Source organism: Tetrahymena thermophila, assembly GCF_000189635.1.
Source record: "Tetrahymena thermophila SB210 genomic scaffold scf_8254395, whole genome shotgun sequence".
NCBI classification, from domain to species: Eukaryota; Ciliophora; class Oligohymenophorea; order Hymenostomatida; family Tetrahymenidae; genus Tetrahymena; species Tetrahymena thermophila.
This window is the reverse complement of record NW_002476178.1, coordinates 34,647-57,619: the sequence shown is the minus strand read 5'-3', so window position 1 is coordinate 57,619 and position 22,973 is coordinate 34,647. Positions and strand designations below refer to the sequence as shown.

Here is a 22,973-nt window from a genome sequence, read left to right as displayed (position 1 = left end):
TTAAAAAAAATTAATTTATAGACTCATTTATAACTAAGAAAGGTGATTAATAACTTCACAATAAGCATTAAATTTAAACAGATAAATATTAATAAAAAAAAACAATCAAAGAAGAAAAAAAAAATAATCAAACAAATAAAAGAATAAGAAACCTAACAAACAATTTATAAATATACTCACTCCATAATTATTAAATGAAAAGCAATATTTTACTAAACAAACTTATTTTAATTTCCATATTTTTATCAATTCATGTATGCCAAGAGCATGGAAACCTTAATATAGATATCAAAACAAAATAGTCTCCTTAAATTTATCCTCTAAAAGAAAATGAGCTTGGTGGAAATACCTCTACCTGGAATAAAACATATGTTTTTTAAGGCATGATGATCAATAAGAATGCTGATAAGGAAGTAATACTTGAGTTAGAAATCGAAACTCCTATCAGCTCACATAACTCTATAGTTTTTGGACTAAAAAAGGACAGTGCTCTTTACTATAATAATGAGACTGACACTTATAATGCCTTATAAATCGATGTTAGAGGTTATTATATGAGAAAATAATTCTATCGCATCGAATATTAATTCAAAGAAGATATTGGTGAGAGTGATTTAATTTATGTTACTATATATCAAAATACTTTAAATCCTTAAGATCTTAAATATTCGTTGAAAATGATATCAACAGACTAAGAAGCTTAGAAAAGATGCCCTTTTAACTGCTTAAATAGAGGAAGATGTGACTATTAATAAGGGCGCTGTCTATGCTTTAGTGGATACGTAGACTATGATTGCTCTAAGCCTTCTAATTTTGTTATGATGCAAAATTAGCAATATTCTGAAAATATTCAAGAAACAATGCTTATAAACTTAGAATTTGATTCTAATTCATTAAGAAATGGGAAATTTTATCACATTTATAATAATTAATTAGATGGGTTTTTTTATATTTAATTAAGCTTAACTTAAGAATCTAAGTAAAAGTTAATGAACGAAAATAATTAATAAAAATCATTAGAATTTTACTATACTTTAGATAAGTAAAATCTACAAGGTATTGGAGTAGCTGATAAAAAATTTGCTTAATTATCTAAAAAGATTATGTTAGAAGAATTTTTAAATTCAGATGATGCTATAGAAATTTTCTTAGAAGAATTCCATGCCTAACAAAAGTAAATAATAAGTGAGTTTGGTAATTAAGATTAACAAATGCTTCTATTCGGGTTTCGTTTAAATGAGAGCGGTTTAATTAATAATTAGGAACCTATAAAATTCCACATAAAATTTGTTTTGAAAGAAAATATAAATATCGCAAACTAGTCTATTAACTTTTTGAATTTCTTTAAAGAAAATTAAGTTGTGAGTATTCTGTTAATTTTACTCATAATTCTCATCTTGATTCTTTTTAGTCTTATAATTTTCATCAAAAGAAACTCTTTAATAATATAGCAATCATAATAATAATATTAAGCAGCTCAACTTGAAAAGAAACTTAAAAAAGAAGAAGAATTTCAAAAAGTATTTGATCTGATCTACCATTTTATATTTAATGAAGAAAGCAAAAAGAAGCATTGGCCACATCTATTTAATTAATCACAAGAATCAATTTAAAATACTAATTCAGAACAACCTTCATGCTCAATTTGTCTTTGTGAATTTGAGTTAGAAGATGAAGTACGTCTAACTTATTGCACTCATTTTTTCCATTCAGATTGCTTAAAACAATGGCTTAAAAAATAGAAAAACTGTCCAAATTGCAGAAATGACCTAACTGAACCATGTCTCTAAGAGAAAAAAAAATCACCAGCCACTTTCTTAAGATAAATCTTTAGAAATAGATTGGGATCCATTGACAAAAAAAATAAGAAAGGTTATTAGTAATAAATTGACGAATTTGGATTGAATTTGTAACCTACTTCTTCAATACCTACTCATCAAGTAGAAAAGATGGAAACAAATAATAATAAAATAATTTAAACTATCAATTTGAATTAGTTTACAAATTTTAAGTATAAAAGTAGCGAAAATTTCTACAAACAGAGTCAACAAAATCAAAAAAAGAGATTATATTTAAAGTAAAATAGCATCAAACACAATTCTATGACAGAGATTGATGAAATTGAAAATAAAGATAAATTTAATGATAGTATTAAATATCCATCTAGAAAATATTTAAGGTAAAGCAGCATTGAATCTCCTTAACCTGTAGCTCTTTCTAAATTTAAATTGAGTGTTAATCTAGAAATGTAAAAATCAAAAATGAATTAATAAAACTGATTAATATTTAAAAGCTAAAATATTTATTTATAACTTATTGCACTTAAGTAATCAATTGCATTTTATTTTATTTATTTATTGTTTATATTTGTAAAAATAAATTATTTTGTAATATTTAAAAATGTAAATATTACTTTACAGATCAAATCAAGATTTTTAAAAAAATTTTTAAAAATAATCCTCCTTAATGTTTTTTATCTCTATATATCATAAAGTCTATAATTTTTCTTATGATGAACAATTTCATATGACATCACCTAAAGATAAAAAGTAAATTAAAATAAATTACTCATAAATTTAAAAAATTAAAATTCATTTAAAACAAAATAAATGAATAAACAAACAATAAAAATGTAAATTGATTTCCAATATTAAAAAATTTAGATTCTAGAAAGACTGATCTTTTTTTTGGAAAAAGTTAATTATTCTCAGAATTTATAATTCATATTTAGAGTTTTCTAATGATAGCTGTGTATAATAAATAAATTACTAACTTTCATTCGAATTACTTTGTTAATTAAAATGTTATTAAATTTTGCTAAAAATTCATTCTACATTGTTGAAATGCTTCTTAACATTTTAATTAGATTGGTTCCAAAATTTTTTTTCTAATAAAAATTGCATCCGCATACTGTATCCAAATATAATTTAATTTAATTTCATATAAAAAAGAGAGATTTTAGAGATACTATTAATTAATTCAAATCAAATTAATATAAAAAAAACGCATTAAAATATCTTTTTTAAATTATGAAAGAAAGTGGTTTCGATAAAGATAATTACATGTTTTAGAATTTTAACTTGGATTACAATTTTAATTGAAATAAATATCAGATATTACTGAATTTATTTAATATCTTTTTCTGAGGTAATCTGATTGTAATAATTAGTTTGATAAATACTTCAATCATATTTTTTCAAAAGCTTAAAACTTTTTATTCTTTTCTGCTGCTCATAAGTTCAAAATGATAAAAAACAAACCAAAAAATAATTAAATAAGAATTCTCAAGAATTGAGTAAAAAATGGAAAATTATATTGATTTATTTTGAATGATATAAAATTTTTAAAACGAGTTATATTTATTTTTACTACTATATTGATAAAAAATCAGTTCATTTATATTTTTAATATAAGAAAATATAATAGGTCTATTATTCGAGTTAGATATTATAATTAATTAATTAATTGATTTGCAAAATTAATTTCTAAGATTATATATACATTTTTGTTATACAAATTTTAATTATAATTTGCATTTTTACTTATCAAGGAGAGAGAGATAGATAAGATAATATTAACAATCAATTTAAATGATGAAAGTCAAATCGAAAATTGAATTCATCGTTCACGTAGATAACTATAAAAATGTAGATATTCTCACTTTCTAAGAAGGTTTCTACCACTTGAGATTTATCATATATGTTGTTTTTAACAATACAAAGCAAGTAAGTTACTTTCTACACAAATATATCTTTCTTTCTAACAATATTAATAAATTGCTAAAATATGAAAAAATAAAAGCTATTCAACGCTTTCAGATATTATTAAATTTAACTTACTAATTGAAACAGAAAATTAAGCATTTATTATAAAATAATTTAATATTTTAGCTTAAGTTGTGTTTCTAACATTTATTTTATATATGCTGACATAATATTTATCATATTCATAAAGGTAATTCTAGCGTAACCAACTAATATTGTTGACTTGGATAAATCAAGATAAAAATATATTTTAAAAAATAAACTTAATACAAATAATAATGGAGAACAATAAGATACGTAGAAACGTAAAAACAAAGCTAAAAGCATAATAGTTCCTCATATTTTTAATGAATATCACGCTTACTGTACAAAGACGTTTTTAATAAGATCATTTTTTGATGATGAAATAGTTGGAATAAATGAAATATGCACATTTGAATTGGATCTCGAAGATTACCCTCTGCCTCCAGATGCTTAGATTATGATCGATTGTGAGCTAATGTATGCATAACTTCCTGATGATAATTAAGAAATATAAACATCCCTTAAAACCAATCAAATTTAATTTAATTGCGTCTCATTATACAAAGCAGAAATCAACAAAGAAAATATAAAATCTGGTATAAGTGAATATGTGCCAATTATTTTTGATGAAGATCACTTCAACCTAGCAGGATTAACTTTACATTCATGCATCACTGATTTTTGTCAAGCAAGTGGCAACCACGATTAAATGAATTCTCTTAGCAATCAAAAATTAATTAAATAAAACAGACTTCAACAATAAACAAAGCATTACATGTAGCCATTTGATTCTTAAATTGATCAATTTCACACACTTAAACAAAGTATTTTCAAATAAAAATTTATTTTTTTTACTGATTTATATTAATCGTCTAATCTGCAATCAATTGCTTTTACCTAGTAGATTTTTTTTTAGATAAATGTATTTTTAAATCGAATTAAAATAATAAATTAATTCTAAAAAAATCTAAGCATTTTTTTTTGATATTAAAATCCAAATAAATATTCTTTATATATTAGCTAGATCTGAAACATATTTTATTTAATATAAAATGTAATATTAATGTATTATAAGTAGATAGTAATGATGAGTTGATGAAGTTTTATGAAACATATATTTCTCTACTACGTGATTAATATTTAGTGACATGCTCAAACATAAAGGCAATTAAGAAATATTTTGATGAGACAGTGACTTGCAAGGATATAGTTTACCAATCATTGTTTGAGAAATATTTACCTGATGATTTGCCTGCAAGTTGTGTAAGATATAAATCTATGTACACTGCATGTAATTTAAGCAAAAATAAATTAAAATTGAACATACAAATTAAAAATTTTTAGTTTCTGGAAGTACAGTTGCAGAAAAAGAATTTATTTACTAAGGAGAGAAACTTATAGAAAATATAGTTAAGGAATTAAATCAGTTGAACAAACTAAATATAGCAGTGTGGTACAAGTTCTAATAAATGTTTCTAGTTAATAGCTCCTAGATAACAAAGATATTGAGAAAAAGATATAATAGATTTAATAAGCAACTATGGGAAGATTTTATATGCTCAAGATCAGTAATAGTTGACAATCACTCAATTTTTACTAATACCCTTTAAATTCAACAAAATGAAGCAGAATCAAAATTAGTAAGGTAAAAAGCTTTAACTAAAGAAAATGCTTACTATAATGCTGTTAAAGACATTCGTATTCTTTCTGATAAAATGCAAAATCCAGTCATATTTAATGATATTTTCTAGTTAAAGTCAAAAGTAAATAAATACAAAGAATTATTTTAACTTTTTTTGATGCAACATATTTTAAATTTAGGACTATGATGACATAAGAATCTTTAAAAAAACAGCTTTTCACCTTTTTGTTTTTGTACACGGATTTCAAGGAAATGCTTTTGACATGAGACTTATAAAAAACCATATGATGCTTCTCTATCCAGAATGTCTCTTTTTATTATCAATATAGAATGAAGGTAGGACAGAAGGAAATATTGAAGATATGGGTAAAAACTTAGCTAAAGAAATTATAGATTTTGTTAAAAAGTGGTGTCCAGGAAAATAATTGGGTAAAATTAGTTTTGTTGCTCATTCCTTAGGTGGTGTTATTGTTAGAGCATGTCTTCCCCTATTGAAAGAAGATTTCTAAGATAAAATGTTTACTTTCTTGAGTTTTGGTGTGCCTCATCTTGGATATATGCATTCCAAGCACAGTTTAATTAATATAGGTTTATGGTTCCTAAAAACTTGGAGAGGATCTGTGTGCTTAAATTAATTAGAAATGAAGGATCACAAAGATTTAAGACAAACTTATCTCTATAATTTATCCAAATAAGAAGTGAGCTTGATTTATTAAAAATGTAATTTGAAATATTATTAATATAAATTTAAATATAATAGGGATTAGAATGGTTTAGAAATGTTGTATTTTGTTCTAGTACCCAAGATCACTATGTACCTGTTGAATCTGCAAGAGTGGAAAAATTACAGGAATAAGGAGGACAGTAAATAAAATAAATAAATAACTAAATAAATTTTTTAGATTAACAATTAATTAAAAATTAAATTAATAATATTAAGGTCAATACAAGTTTATAATGAAATGGTTGATAATTTACTTTCTAATCTCAAAAACGATATTTAAAGACTGGATATAAACTTCGAAATTAGTGAAAAGTAACTTTTAAAAGCTTCAATAAATATACTAAAATATTTATATTTTTTTAGGGGATTAGATACATTTATTGGAAGGAAAGCTCATATATTATTTTTGGAATTGCAATCTTTAATGAGAATGATAATTCATAATTTTGATCATCTTTTTATTTGAAATAAATGGCATGATTAGACAGACTCAAACATAATAATATCAAAAAATAAATACAAACAAGCACATAAATTAATTAAAAGCTATTAAAATAAAAATAAAAATGTAAATTATTCATGAAAAAAGTATTTAAAATCAATAATTATCATTATAAATAATTATATTTATTTTGGTTGTTAGAGTTATTTTTCACAAGAAATAATTTTAGAAAGTAGAAGGATAAAGTAGCTACAAAGATAAGAAATATTTAATGAAATTATTATAAAAATTAATAAAAATTTTTAATTTTTAAAGTATTATTTTTTAGTGTTTTTTATATAGTACGGAAGTTAATTAATCAATTTGATAAGCCATTTTATAATTTATTTTATTTTATTTATTTTTTAATTTATGATTGATTGGTTCAATCAATGATGAATGAAGCTATTTTTATATTATAATTTTAAACTGTGTACATTTTTATTTATGATATCTTCACACTTTTTTTTTTTTTGAGAACGAGGTTTCATTCTTGAAAGAAAAATCAAGCATAGTTTTTGATAGTATGATCTTCATCTTCTAAACCTACTATGTATTCTGGCTACTCTACTTGAAGCAAGAAATAACTCTCGTTTTCCTTCAATCCAAAAGGATTGTTATCAATATTTACTTATTTTGGAATTATATTCTTTATATTTGCAATCATAATCAATGAGCACTCACTAAATATTTTTAATTATTTATTCATTTTTAAAATAAGCTTTGATTTTTTGGTATTAGAAATATTTACGTTAAAAGCTCCTTGACTTTTTTGTCAAGGGTATCGAAATCTAAGAAGTAGTTATTTTTATAAGTTGAGATTGAAAGTGAAGCGCTAGAAGCAGATGTATTCTAGTCATTGAATATAGCTCCATCATTTAATTACTTGAGAATTAATGGAACATATATATCGTTACTAGAGGGAATAAAAAGCATTTTAGTACCTTCTTCTAGTCTAATTGATTAATTTATAAAAATTTTAAAAATGTCTTTTTATTTTAATATTTTTTTGTTGTACTTTGTGAAATTAATTGATTCTTAAATGATGCTTGTCTTCTTTAAAGCTTAAGTTATGTCAATATGCTCAATATTCTTCTGTGACATTATGGGAATCTTTTTATTATGGTCTATACTTTTAAGGAGTTTTCTGAATTTTTAAGCTTCATAGGTAGAAAGAGAAATCATCTTCTCATCTTATTCTTCTTCCCATTAACATTCACTGTCTTTCTTTTCAACATTTAACTATTTTTTTATTTAATTTTAGAAAATGTGATAAAATTTGAAAAAAGTCATTTACTTTTGAGCTTAACTCAGAAATAGTTTTTAAGTAATTTTCTTAAATTATTTTATGACCATCAAGCTATTTCTTTTAACTTTAAATTGTTGTTTCTGCTGTAATAAGCTGTTAAGCAAATTATTCTAACTATTCTTATTATTTTTCGATTTCTAGTTTTTACTAGTCATTCTTAATTTCTAGTTTATCGAGAGCTTATGTATGAGCATCTATGCAAATTGTGCTATTTTTTAATTTCTCGTACTCTTTTTCCTATTCATCCTAGCAGCGGATAGCAATTTCTTTTTCTTCCTTTTCCTTTTAAAGACTCTCCTATAAGAGCTGGTTATTTTACTCAATCAGCTCTTTTTCAACTCTCAATTGCTACAAGCTTGATTGTAAGTCAATTACATTCTGTAAAAGATTGTTTGTTTTACTTTGTAACTCTTGGTTTTTATCTTCCATACTGTTTAAGTTATTCTTTAATTTGTTAATTTATGAATTCAAATTTTCTATTTCTTATTAGTTTTGCAGGTCCTACCTTTATAAATCTTCAAGTTACTATGTTAAATTTTTTACTTCATCTTGTAAATTTGAAACATAGTCATCTCTTTCTTTCAAATCTAAATTAAGTTGTTTCAAGCTCATTTCATTAGAGTTTATATGATTTTTGTTTAAGTTCATTTCTTCAACAATTTGATTCAACTAAAAATTAATTATAAAAATAAGTAAAAATTTCTAAAATGAGTAAACAAACATACCTCTTGCTCCTTTTAATTGAGATTATGGTTAGCCTCTTCAATTTGTTAAATTAATTCTACATTCTTGTTGTTAGTTTCCCTTTCTCTCTCTTTGCATGTAGCAAGGTTTCTTCCTAGCTCATTTATCTCATTCTAAAGTCTTTCTAATTCATGCTTATACTCTTCTTGCTTTTCCTATTATAAAAATTCAATTTCTTTCTTAACTCCAAATTTACCAAAAAATTAATTTTACTTCTAATTCTACTTTTTTACTATTAGCATTCTTTTATTATATCTCACATTCTATCAGAGCTTACTCGATAGCAGCGTTAAGATTTGTAATCAGTTAATTTTTTTATTCATTTTCAGCTATTACTTTAGATTACTCAGAGACCAAAGATTCTATTTTTTTATCATTCTCATCTATTGTTATTTTTTACGTTTCAATATTTTTATTAAGGATTTTAATTTTTTCATCTCTTGCTTGAATATCAGCTTCTAAAATTTGCATTTTTGTTTTAAACTGATCAATTTCAATTTTATAGATTTAGACCTATTCGTTAAGAGCAGATATCTTAAGTTTTTCATTCATTTAACTCTCCATAAGCTTTTCTAACTGCTATGCTCTCTCATTTGACTATTCATAAACTTACTTATTTAAATTGTCAATTTCTATTTTTTTCTTGTCTAGATCCAGTTTTTAACTTTCAATCTGGCTTAATAATCTGGATCTCTCGCTTTCTAAAGATTTAACTGAATCCAAAATTTAAGTTAGCCTCTTTTAAAGATCTTAAACTTGCTGCTTATCTTTTTGAATATCCTCACTAATTGATTGTTTTTCATTATTTAATGCTTAGTTTTATTTATTTAGTTATTAAATTTCTAAGCGATTCTTTTCAACAGTTTGGTCAAGATTCTCTATTCTGTTCTTCAAATTCATGACATCTTTTTTGAGTCTATCTCTCTCATTTTGAACTTATTATAGCTCATATTACACTCTAAATAAATTTTATCATTTAATATATGAATTAAAAATTTATTTATTTAAAAAATATTACTTTTCATATTCCTCATGCTTGAGATCTAAATCTCTTTTTACATTATTAAAATCTTTTGTTTAGTTCTGTAAAACACTTTGTTTATTTGCTAAATCAGTTTCTAGCTAAGCCAGTCTCTTTTTGTATTTTTCTGAGTCTTTCTATAATTAACTTTACAGCTCAGTAACTTATTTTGCATTATCAGTTTTTAGCCTGTTCTCGACCTATTAAGACTTCTTATTTAACTCTTCATATTCTTTTTACTTCTAGCTGATCTAAGAATTTAAGCCTATGTTGAAAAAAATTATTAATAAATTATTGAAATTTTAATTTTATTTGTAAAATTACGTGCTATTTGCTCTTGTGCATTTTTTAGCTACTTCGTTTTTTCAATCATATCACACTCTTAAGATTTTATTTTTTAGTTGAGAAGGTTAATTTCATCTTTGTGTTGCTCTTTTGTTTAATCTAGCAAGCTTAAAACCTTTTTGTTTTCTGAATAATATCTTTACTCTATTTATTTTATTTTTTCTTCATGGAATGAAATATATTTATTCTTTTCTTTCTAAGATTCTTCTTGGCTTGCTATCAGCTTCTATTCTTGTTAAAATATTTTGTCTTAGAGTTTTTACTACTTGTCATTTTATTTCCTTAAAATTTAATTAAATGATATTTTAGCTGATTATTGAAGTAATACTGTCAAATTAGCAACACGAGTATTAAGTTTTTCTATTATTTTAGCTTCCTCAGTTTTATTGACAGCATTATTGGCATCATTTTGGTTTGCTGCAGAAATATAGTTTTCTTTATTATCTTTTTGATAATACAAGTGAAGATTTTGATAAGCTTTATCTCTTTCATCTAGTTGTTTTTGTAACGAGGAAATAGCTTTGACGTACTCATTCGAATTGTTAACTTAGTTTAATTATTATTCCAATTTGTTGATTTAATCCTATAGCAAGGTATTCTTTTTAGTTAATAAGTCAATCTAAATATTCGAATTATCGTCTTTCCTTTTCAAATTCAACATTTCAATTTCGTTCTTTAATTTCATAATCTGATTTCTAAGCTCACTATTTTAATATTCTAATTCAATTTGATGGGGATCTTTCTTATGTTTATTATTCAACAAATTCATTTGTAACTCTTTTTTAAGATCAGCAATCATTTCTTCTTGTTTTAAACCGTATTCTGGAAGCTCTAATTACTTAAATAAATCAAAGTATTTATCTTTTTCATCATGCTCATTTTCTATTTTAGGTAGTTTTTCATAATTTTAAGGATAAGGTTTCACATTCATATTTAATTCTGGTATAAAGTCCTTAGGCATACATTTTCCATAATTTGCTATAAAAGACACTCTCTTCTGTTATTCAATTTTGATTATGCTGTTAATTATCTTTATTTCTATTATTTTAAAATTTAATATTATTTTTTTATTTTTTCGTTTAAAATGAAAAAAATCATCGTGTTTTTAATTAAATTTCTCCATTCATTTAAATCGTATTTTGTTATGTATTTTTTTTTGGCAATATTCAGTTAAATATTCTATTATAGCTATAGACAATTATTCAATATTCTCTTTTCGGTTATTAATTAGATTAGTAAAAAAAATAGGTGATCAAAAATAAACACTAAAATTTTTATTAACTCTTTAAAAAATCTAATCAGTAAGAGAAATAAATAAATTACGATTATCTAAAAGTGAGTTGAACTCATTGCGACGACTGACTTCTTTTAAGATTACTTTGAAATTAGTAAAAAATGTGTAAGGTTTTGTTAGATCACTTATATCTTTTTCAAGCCTACTTATATCAGGCTCAAGAGACTTAAGCTTGTCGTAAGTAATTGTATTAAGTCCATTCAAAATTTGTGTAAATTTCTACTAGTATTACTGCATTCTTTAGAATTATTTGAATTTTGATTCCCATATTGAAGTGATATAATTGCCTAAAGCATCTATGTATTAAGTTATTTGCTTTTCTATTTTTTCTTAGTCTTTAAGCTTATCTTAACATTATAGCATACAGTTGTCTAATGATGTTTTGAGAGTATATTCATCTTGTTAATTATCTATTATGTATTGAATACATTTTCTTAAATTTTTATACTCTTCATAAACTCCATTAAAAGATGTTAAAGTATAATTCTTTCCTTCTAAGCATTAATCATCAAATTTTTTTATTGTCTCTATATTTCTAATAAAATATTAATTAATTAATTTTTGAGTCCACCAGAAACTCGCTTTATTTAGCTTTATGTATTTTTTGCGTTTATGATTTTTGATTATCGTAAAAAATTAACTTTGATCAGAAATTAATTAGTTTAAATTCAAAATTAATATATCAAATTTTGTTTAAAAATTTACTCATTTGAGAGCTATTAAATAGTCGCTTGTTAGTCTTTGATCTATCTTTTCAAAGAGGAAATTTCTTCTTATTCTTTGGAATGAGTTTTCTTAATTTTTTCATAATGATTAATACAGTGAGATTTCCACTGATCCATTTTGGAAACGTCATAGTAAATATCGTACAGATACTTTTTATTATCCTTTTTGAGGACATCAGGTAATTCTACATTTTTTCCCTAGTATATAGATTATATGAATGAATATTTTTTGTTAATCACCATAAAATAGAATATTACAATCTTTAAGCTCTCTTCGTATTTTTAAACTGACTTTGAAACCACTTCATTTAAGTTTTTAATTTTTTAATGCATCTCTGTGGATAGATTTTTTGAAACCTAGTATTCGTTTATGACCCTCATGAGAAGGCATTCAATAGATTTATATTAAATTTCATATTCTTTGCTAGCTCTCTCTACCTTCTACCATTTCTAAATGAACTCATAAGCCTTTCTCTATTTTTAAAAAATAAAAAATTCGAATAAAAATAAAACAAAGCAAAAGATAAAATGAAAGATACCTTAATAGAACTATAAAATTTGTAAAACTTTTGCTCTAACTCTAAAATATTTTAGTTTTTTAATTGCACTAGTTGCTTTTAGCCATCATTTAGCTCTACAGGATATTAATAATCAGTATCAGCATATTTTGAATCTAGTTCTAATTTTTGTAAATTGTTTATTGAATTGATGCATTAAAGAAAATCAAAATTATTTTACTTATTTAAGGTTTTTTGGCATCAAGAGATATCTTATTAAATTACTTTAGCTAATTCTCTTGCTCTTACTAAAAGAAATTCACCGCAGCTTCAGTGTTATCCATTAAAAGCTTAACATTGAAGACAAATATATTCTTTTTAAATTAATTATAATATATTAAATAACATATCATTAAATAGCTAATTAATGCTCATAAAAGTGTTTTTGTTAAATGTATTTCAAACTTTTATAATTTTACATGGAACATTTTATATTTGGTAGAGTCAATAAGCCTTTGAGTTTATGCTAGAGCATTATCTCGCTCTATTTCTGCTAGCACATCATCAGGTTAGATCAAGTAACCTGTCTTTGTTGTTAAAAACTAGTTTGGTATTTCAATTTTAATATCCTTTAAAATGTTTTCCTAAATAAATGAAATCCTAATTTTGAATATGGAAAAAATTGGATATTTATTTTATCATTTAATGTCAAAAATTTTTATTACTTTTTATCAGCACTAACATTTGAATATGAGTATAGATATCCTAACTCACCATGATATACTATGATATCAAGCTAGTTGTTTAAGATAGGAAGTGCTTACGCTGCTCTGTCTTTTTCTTTACCCTAAACCTACTACTAAGATTAAGACATTTGCTAAGATTTTTTAGTATTTTTGTCAATTAATTATCTTTCCCTTTGTCCTTTTTGTTAATATTGATAATACTTTGTATGCTTTTTGGTGTGTTATTGTCAATATTACAATTTTTTAAATAATTAAGTTTTTTGTAATTAATTCTTTGCTAATTATTAATTTAATAACTCTTTTCTTTATTTTCTCTTCTATTTAACAAGTAAATTTACAAGAAGGATATAAATCAATTAATTAATTAAACAATCAATACATCAATATTAATAATATTTACAAAAAATTTAAACTGAAATTTTAAAAATTCACAAGTAAATTTTGATTTTCTTTTAAATTGCGTATTTTACTTTTTGCAACAAATCAAAAATGAATTATCTTAATTTAAAAGAAGATTTATTCGCTTCGCGGTCTTTAAAATTTGAGGTAAACAATAGCCATAATCTTAGTTTAAATAAAATTATAATTTGAATGCAACATCAAAATAATACACAAATTCAATTTTTCATAAATATAAAAAATACAAATGAGTTCTAAATTAAAAAAGAAAAAAGAGATTTAAGTATTGACAAAAAAGTCGTTCTTTTGTTATTGATTAATCTATTCCAAATTCATGAAACTGTAAATTTATTGATTTAATTAAATTTAATTTATGAGTATATACATACATTTGAGATAAAATTTATAGTAAGTATTTTAATTATTTTGATTAAGGTAATTAGTATTATTTAGATATTTATTTACATTCATTTCATATTGCCTCCTTGCTTTGTTTTAAGACTAAATTTTTAATTCTCTCTTTTCAATTTTGGATTTAAATTTATTTTTTTTGATTAAAAGTCAATGAAAGACTTAAGAGAGTTATGTAGCAGAGCCTTTTGTATAAAATTATATGCTTAATTTCAATAAAAAATTTCATTTTAGGCTTTAATTAGAGGAATCGGAGAAAAACTTTAAGATAATGTTGTATTTTATTAAATTTTTTTTTGCAGAATAATTTTTTTTTCTTCTAATTCCTTTAATGTGATTGGTTTCTTTAAAGATGAAGTAATCCCGAATCTTATAAAGCAAGATGAATCAAAGTACTAATTAGAGCATATAAAAATTAAGCTTTCAAATTGAATTTTATTTTATTAAAATATTTATTTGATCGAGTCAATCAAGTGATTATTTCCTTCATTTAGCATTTTGTTGTCAATAAAAATATATTGATATTAATATTTATTTTAATAATATTAATTTTCTATTAATGAAATGCATTCCTCTACTGTATAAGCAGATTGGAATGATTCATCCTCTTGTTCTTTCGCATATTGAGAAAGAACTTGTTAAAACATAGTATGATATAACTAGTGCTTATCTACAAATAAAATTTATTTTTTTTCTAAATTTAAAGGCTAGTTATACTTGACCGATTGAGCTATCTCCAATTTTGGAAGAATCTTAGAATGTTGGGTTGCTGAAAACAAAGGAGTAGGCTAATTTAAATACATTAATGCACTTTAATCTCCGTTTCCTTGATTTCCACCACTAACTATTAAATTCTTAATTTGATTATGATCGTTATTATTATTCAAAACAAATCCTCTATTTATTTTTTAAAAATCCTAATCTATTTTTTTATTTAAACTTATATGGCTCTGCTAGCCTGTAAACTAATCTCCTACTGTATTCAGCAAAACCTATTTATTTTATGGGTTTTAAATTACTTGTTTTTCAGAAGCAATATTGATTTCTAGTTATTTTTCATTTTTTTGATTCTGTAAAAATATTATTGAATCCTGCCCACTTGCATTTTAATTTTGTTTGCTGTTAATAATAACCTCATCTTAATACTGAAGTTTTAAGTTTTAGTTATTTGGATATAAACTTAGAGAAGAAGGTAAATCTTTATAAGAATTATAATCCACGCCGCCTTCTACAGTTTTCTTTTTAAGACGCGGAGAATTTGTAGAAGTTGATGATTAAAGAGAATATTTATTAAATGTCATTTACTTATTTTGAAAAAATAATTCTTTATTTGCTTTACTGCTTTATTAAAATATATTTTTTTATTACGGAGAAGTTTAAGAGTTTAATATATCTGCTTATTTTCTCCCATCTTTATCTAAGTATTTCATTGCCTATTTATTTTTTTTTTCATTTTTCTTTTGATCACTAATATTTTCATCGTTATCATTTTGAGTTACAGTTACTTCCTTAGATATCTCTAAGACCTACACTTCAGGTATATTTTCCAGTTTTAGAGTTTACCTGTTATTATTCTTTAACCCAATTTAATTAGTGTCATCTAAATCATCTTAATTGTGAGTGCTAAAAACTGTTGTAGCTACATTAAAATCAAATGGTAGTCCAGATAAAGATTTAGGATTTTGAGTTATCTTCTTGCATATATTCCTTTGTTAGTTTAGATTATTATTTGTAACATCAAGCAATCCTTGCTCTTCAGCTTTATAGATTTCATTCAAGCTATTAATATTTGATATCATACTCTGCTTTCTGGATTCGTGCTGAGTGATATGTAAAATACTTTTTGTTTGAGGGAAGTTATGTAAACTAGTTGGTTAAACCTTTTAAGGTATTAAATCGATCTAAATTAAGCCTTCTTGGCAGTCATCTTCTCTTTCATTGACTTCTAATTTATGTCGAGGTGGTTATCTGTAGCTGTAATAAATAGGAGAATAAGTATCAGTCGTTTGTCTCAAGAAAATATTTTAGCTATTATCTGCTGGATGAGCTGTAAACTTTGAGGAAATATCTTTTTCATAAGAATGAATGACCACTTAGCTTTCGATCAAAAAAGATAAGCAAGGAAAACCTTTTTCGTTTTTTTCAAATTAAAGACCATTGTTTAGCTTTGTGCTACTCTTTAAATTTATTTAATTAAATAATGGTCCAACTAATTTTTGAGCAATTATATCGCAGACTTAAATATTGTTAATTTATTCAAATATCTCATCAATTTATTGCTGCATTGAGGCCTTCTTTTTGTAAAATGAGCTTTTTCTGCTAATATTGATATGTTAGTAAGGACTATTTTGATTTGGATAATTTTAGTTGAAACCACAATATGGACTTCCAAACATAAAAGATTTATTTTGATCTGCTTGCTCTTATGAATTTTTCAAACTTTAAGTAAATATTTATTATATTCTTTATTATTCTTCTCCACCTTAAAGAGGTGAGGAGAAACTAAGGTACACATTAAATTGTAATAAAAATGCATTTAATTTAGTTTAGTTTAAATTCTAATTATCTTCTCCATAAGAAAAATCATGGTCACCGCTTTACAATGACTAATTTTTAATACTTATAATTATACTCTAATTTTCTTAAATAAAGTTCATGTAATTTTAAATTATTATCGTTAAAATAATTTTAAGCTTTTCAAAGTCTGTGCTAACTTAACTTGGTACATCGTTGTCTGTTTCAATTTTTAATAGAATCTTTTTACTCTTAGCCTCTAAGTTAAAAATGTCAATGATTTCATCTAATTTATTAAGTTAAAAAGATAAAGCAAATTTTAAAAATAAATAATGTGATAACTAAAAAATCATTAAAATTAAAATAACTCCACTAAATAACTAATTTTTTAAATTATATTTGAAAGATAAATACATAATTCCTAAAAAGAGCTTAACTATTTCTGAATAATATCTTAATAAATTTGTTCATATAAATTGTGGGATCAAATAAAACTTAACTTAAATAAGTTAATTATGAAACAAAGAATGTTAAAATTAAATAAAAAATAAATTAAAATTATGTGGTTATTTTATCTAAAAAATCCAACTGATTTATCAACCAATATCTTTGAATTTTGATATTTTCAAATAAGTGATTTTATTAAATTTGTTAACCTATTAAGCATTATCACCTTTAATATTTTAAAATAAGTGATTTACAAAATTTGGTAACTTATTAAGTTATATCATCTTATTATTTTGATATTTTCAAATAAATGATTTTATTAAACTTGTTAATTAATATGACTGTATTTCTAATCATATATTTTAAATAAAATGAGCATTTTAAAACTATTTCAGTTTTATTTATAATAAATTAAGATATCTAATAGAATATTTATTTGTTAAAAATATATTTTTATTTTTAAATTAAATAAGAACATAAACTAATTCATGATGATAAATTTTTGGTTTATAATTTCATCAGCTTTAAAAAATTATGCCTTTAATTTCTAAACAAGTATTAAAATAAAATAATTAAAATTAATAAGTGAGAATTGCCAATTTATTAAAGTAATGATTGAAAGAATAAAAGAATTTACACTGCAAAAATTCGATGAGATTTTCAACTTACAGGTTAAGCTAAAAAGGCTTCTTTTTATTGCTTATTTCAAATAAAATTTGTAAAGTATTTTGTAAAATATGAGCTTATGATAAAAGAGGGTCTATATGAAACTTAGAAAAATCAGTTTAGCAAAATTGTTTAGATTCTTAGAGTTTTTGAATAAGATAGTGAATGGAATAATATGTTTCTTCTGTGAATCCTCTAATTATGGATTATTATCTATTATACAGGGCTTCAAGATTGCAGTAGGATTGAAAAAGAGTTTTGTTTGTAGCGTCAATCAAAAAAAATATTTTACTATCTTTAACAATTGGTGTTACTCGCAAGAATAAATATATTGATTGTTAGTTATTGCTTACAGATGTGAATTTGACATAAAAATTTTTTTGATGGCTATATAAAATTTCTGCTTAACCTTGGCCTTTTTTGGAAGAATTTAATGGTGATTTTTTTTAAGCTTTAAGTTAAGATGTAATAGCATTTATCTCTTTCAAAATTATTGTTTCGTTACTTATTCCATTAAGTTAATTCAAATATTATCTTTATGAAGTGGCATTTATTTTTAAATCTTTCTACTTTTGTTTTGGTGTTATTTATTCATAATATTTTGATTGAAATGATTAGTCTATAAATTCATTAATTTAATTTTAATTGGGATTTCCTTCTAATGAATTATTGTTAAAATGATGATATATCTTAAAGAATTGGCCAGCGTTCAAGCGATTATATTTTTCATGAAAATTTGTCATAGGAGAAGTATCCATATCCATGATTTCTATAATCGTTCCTCTTCTCTATTGACTGTCTTTCCTCACAGTGTCATAATTATTAATTTAGTTAAAGTTAAACACCTGTGATTGAGGATGTTCTTAGCTTAATTATTTGCTTTTGTCTTAATATTGTGTCTGACCTTCTCCTTCTCCGTTAGTGCTGATAAGACCAGAATAAAATATTATATTCAGACATTCTTAGAATGAATCAGCTTCAAAAAATTTCAGCATATCATTATTCATTTTTAGAAGATTAAGATTTTCATCAATAATACAGTAACCCTCGCTAATTGACTCTATGAGATCTATCAGAAAACTTTCCTTAAGATATTTTAAAAAAGTGTAAACGTAAATCTAAATTCAAGGATATTTTTGTTTTTTTTCCCCAACTTTCCTCATTCATAAATTTGTAATAATTAATAAAATAAACTTTTTCAGTTAATTTTTAATGCTTAGAAGAATTAATAAACAATCTAAAATTTTACAATAAATCATTCGAAAAGTAAATTTTTAGTTTATATGTTGGTTAGAATTCTTTTAATTTAATATTTTGGCAACAGAAATAGTAATTGTTAATTAATGAGTCAATATTATTTCTTATTTATATTTCTATGATAATTTATGTTATTTAAATGCCATTAAAACACAAAAATAATTTTAACCGTGCTTGATTTAAATATAATCTTCTTTATGAAATTTTAAAAATGCATAGATTATTTAATTGTGTATTTATTAAGACCCGCCAGTTTTATTTGATTTAATAGGAATATTTTAATTAATTTTTTATGCGAAATTTGCTACTTACAAAAATTTGTTAGAGCAAAATATGTTATTAAATATAATTTATTTATTTACTGCTTCAAAACACTATAAATTATTGTCTTTTTAATTAAAATCAAGCTTTTTCTATGAAGTTTCATCATTTAATTGTACAAAATTTTAAAGATTTTTTTTTCAATTTTCAATTAAGATATGAAAACTTTTTTCTGTAATTAAAAATGAGAAATGCATTTTGAATGAAAAATAACTAAAAAAATAATGATAGTACAGCTTTATATTTAACAAATTTATTGAAGTTACCTTTAAATCAAAGAGCTCACTGCAAAGCTATTTAGAATTCTGGATATTTTAATTGGTGCTTTTTTATGCCTCATTTAAAATTTTACGCTTTTTTGGCTTAAATATTTCTGATTATGGCTTTTTAGTTACGGGCATAGGTATTTTCTCATTATTTTCTGATACAATGTCTGCAAGATTAGAGTTTTAGGTTTGGTTTTATGGTTATTTTAATCTTAGACATAGATCACTTATTATGTCTTTGTATGCAAAAATAGTACTTTTATATGCTTCATCTACACTATCTTTAAACTAGAAGCGAATAGTATAAACTATCATCATTAAGCATAAGCTTGAGAAAATAATTTAGATATTTGAAGTAAAATATCTATACCATTCTAAAGACTAGCGAATTGGAATATAAACAATAAAGGTTAAAAAAATTAGAAAGAAATATTTCTTTTTCTATAGAATGAAAGCATAAGAACAGCTAATTATAGCTGCTCTTAGTATTAATTCGATTAGCATATACTTGTAATTAGCCTAATAAATAGAATCTTTTAAGAGAATAAACTCTGAAAGAAATAAAAATTCAATATAATAAAAGATCAAAAACAGCAAATCGCATTTTTAATTAATTTTTAAACATCTCTTCTTGTCACTTTGTGGAGACTCAAATCTCCAATAAATATTAGCCAGCATTCCTATAACAAAGAATGCAACTTAAATGCCTATCATCCCACTTAAGACAAGCCAAAATTCTTACCATTCTTACTTTAAATCATCTATAAAGTAAGATCCAATAAATAATATACATAGATTTAAAACTGACTAAATCAACCTGTATGAAGAGACTGCCGACTTTTACAAAATAGTTAAAAAATAAATTGAAATTTTTAAAAATCAAACTGAAAAAATTTATTTTAAATTAATGTAATTGAAGATTAATTCTCTAATTATTTTTATATGCTTTACAATTTTTTCATATGATTTACAATTTTTTCAGATATTTTACAATTTTTTCATATACTTTACAATTTGTTCATATGCTTTACAATTTGTTCATATGCTTGGAATTAATTTGCAATTTTTTTATTAAACAAAAGCAATTCGTATAAAAAAAAGTGGTTAATCGTTTGATAATTTTCTAATTTAAATAAGTTGTTCTATGTTAATTTGTTTGTAGAGTACTTGGATATTATTTATTAACTTATTTATATATATGCATTTATTTATTTATTTATATTTAGTCTAAAAATCTTCTAAAATGGTAAATAATTAGGAATTGGAAATTGCTTAAAACTAATCATTTACATATGTTTTTGATAAAGCCTAAACATTTTGAGTTTTTCTTAACTCATTCATTTGATTGGGTTATAGATACATCTCCAAATCATTAAAATTCTTACACAAGTATTTTGCAAGGTTTTCATTTAAACCTTTTTCATATCCTTCTTCATACATTTTTCGAGACTCTAAAATGGAACTCTAGTTGGCATTACTATTTACTTTTGATCTGCTTTACTTATATGATTTAAGCTGGACATTCAAGTCTTGTTAGGATTTGATATTTGTCTGTGACAATAAAGCAGAATTAATGCGATTCCTACTATTATAATTCTTTTATGTAGAATTTTATTTATTGAGTAAATTAATGACCCTATCATCCTTATTCAAATCTATTGGTGAAGGACTTTCATCAATCTGTCCCAATTTATTTAGCGTATTATTTTTATTTTGGTTACATATGTTTTATGATTCCAAAGTTTTGAGCTTAGCTTCTGAATTCATCTAACTTATGATTAAGTTATTTATAATTTTATGCACTGATTTTTAATACAAAAAATTACTAAATCAAATAATCAATTAATATCTCTTTTCACCGAAATAATTTTTCCTTAATTCTTTGTAATCTATTTTTTGACTTTACAATCTTTCTTGAATTAAAGTGATTCCAAAAATCTTAACCAATTAATTTCATTATTCACAGATAATTGGGGTTTTTTGGACACTTATGGTCAATTTTAGTTGACACATTTTTCTCATTCACTACTATCAAAAACTAGAAAACAACTCGATTGTAAAACAAATATTGATATTAAAATAATCCTTTATTAACTACTTATATAAATAACTAACTCCTTATTTTATTGAACTGCTCATATCATCATTTAGTAATTTATCAAAATACTTAAATTATAGTGCCATTCTTTATTTTAAATATTACTAATTACAAACTTGGACAGGATACCACCCTTAAATTTGGAGTTAGGATAAGTAAAAATCCAATTATTATGAAAATATTTGTTTAGAAGTTCAATATATTTTTCAAAATTTTTTTATATCCAGTAATAATATTCAAAAATACATTACTTATGTTCTAAGCTTATTTTAATTAATTTTTCATATATTTGTAAATATTATATAAAATTTAAATGATTTATCTAAAATAGCATTTATGGGAAATGTCACAAAAAGTACGCTTCAACAATAATTGTCTGAAAATTAGTTTTTAAATTAATTTAAATATTTTTCAAATTAGTATTCTTAATAGTAAGTAAATTAACAGCTATCTTTTTAAAATGAAAGCTTAAAGTATAAATAAAAGTAAAATACATATAATACATTTTGTAACTATCTAAAAAATTAAAATATTATTCTGGTTTTTTTAAGATCCTAAAAATTCTTATAAATTTAAAAGTTTCCAATATTTTATTTAAAAAGTAAATATACTTGAGAGCTTAAAAAATGGCAATTATTTAGATATCATAGATAAATATTTTATATATTAAAATAGAGCTCAATATAAAAATTGAGTACTATTGTTTTTATTTGAATATAAAATTAATACCAATAAAATAAAAGAAGACATTTTAAATTATCCTTAATTGAGATAGGTTATATTTTAGTAGATTGAAAGATAAGTCTTATTGAATAAAAAGACATAATTACTAAATAAATTTACTCTTTATTTGTAGATATATTTTAAAGCTAATTATTAATATTACAACTTAAATACCAGAAAAAATAATAAACAGAGAGAAGATGATATTAATTAACATAAAAAATTAAAATTTTCTTAAATCAATCAAACATAATATTAAAATGAGTTTTTTAACATTATATTTATTATTAACAATCGAATTAATTTACTTTGATATTTGTAAACTTAAAATTAATTTTAGTTTTTCAAAAATAAAGATTAGAATTATTTTTTTTTTAATAAAAAGTATATTTTTATATAAAAAAACACATTTTTTAAACTAGATAAATGCAAGAGTTTTTTGAACTGTTAAAATTAATTCAAAAGTTAATACTATTTTATTTTAATGATTAAAATAATAGCCTAAAGATGAAATAAGAAGAAATTTTCAAATAAGTTTTTAGAAAATAATTTTTC

The 22,973-nt window shown here is 23.1% G+C and overlaps 4 protein-coding genes across 4 annotated transcripts; 2 read left to right on the top strand and 2 right to left on the bottom strand. All coding sequences in view use genetic code 6, as the record gives it.

The window, feature by feature from the left end:
• Positions 1-194: 194 nt before the first annotated feature.
• On the top strand, positions 195-2,279 carry TTHERM_00455250 (C3HC4 type (RING finger) zinc finger protein; the record flags this gene model as incomplete). The annotated part of the gene is made up of 1 exon (XM_001024131.3): positions 195-2,279. One exon carries the CDS (start codon positions 195-197, stop codon positions 2,277-2,279), a length of 2,085 nt encoding a protein of 694 aa, XP_001024131.1.
• A 1,311-nt stretch (positions 2,280-3,590) lies between these two features.
• TTHERM_00455240 (serine esterase, putative) lies at positions 3,591-6,620 on the top strand (the record flags this gene model as incomplete). The annotated part of the gene is made up of 8 exons (XM_001024130.3): positions 3,591-3,725; positions 3,955-4,612; positions 4,867-5,079; positions 5,133-5,551; positions 5,610-6,128; positions 6,191-6,294; positions 6,371-6,466; positions 6,518-6,620. The coding sequence occupies 8 exons, from the start codon at positions 3,591-3,593 to the stop codon at positions 6,618-6,620; spliced, it is 2,247 nt and encodes a 748-aa protein (XP_001024130.3).
• A 520-nt stretch (positions 6,621-7,140) lies between these two features.
• Positions 7,141-13,444, bottom strand: TTHERM_00455230 (hypothetical protein; the record flags this gene model as incomplete). The annotated part of the gene is made up of 15 exons (XM_001024129.2): positions 7,141-7,318; positions 7,387-7,590; positions 7,654-7,877; positions 7,933-8,613; positions 8,670-8,843; positions 8,902-9,646; positions 9,707-9,974; positions 10,034-11,092; positions 11,378-11,883; positions 12,054-12,271; positions 12,332-12,547; positions 12,613-12,752; positions 12,812-12,944; positions 13,050-13,230; positions 13,296-13,444. 15 exons carry the CDS (start codon positions 13,442-13,444, stop codon positions 7,141-7,143), a joined length of 5,076 nt encoding a protein of 1,691 aa, XP_001024129.2.
• An 894-nt stretch (positions 13,445-14,338) lies between these two features.
• Positions 14,339-21,364, bottom strand: TTHERM_00455220 (transmembrane protein, putative; the record flags this gene model as incomplete). The annotated part of the gene is made up of 4 exons (XM_001024128.2): positions 14,339-16,926; positions 17,725-18,838; positions 19,598-20,434; positions 20,888-21,364. 4 exons carry the CDS (start codon positions 21,362-21,364, stop codon positions 14,339-14,341), a joined length of 5,016 nt encoding a protein of 1,671 aa, XP_001024128.2.
• Positions 21,365-22,973: the final 1,609 nt, after the last annotated feature.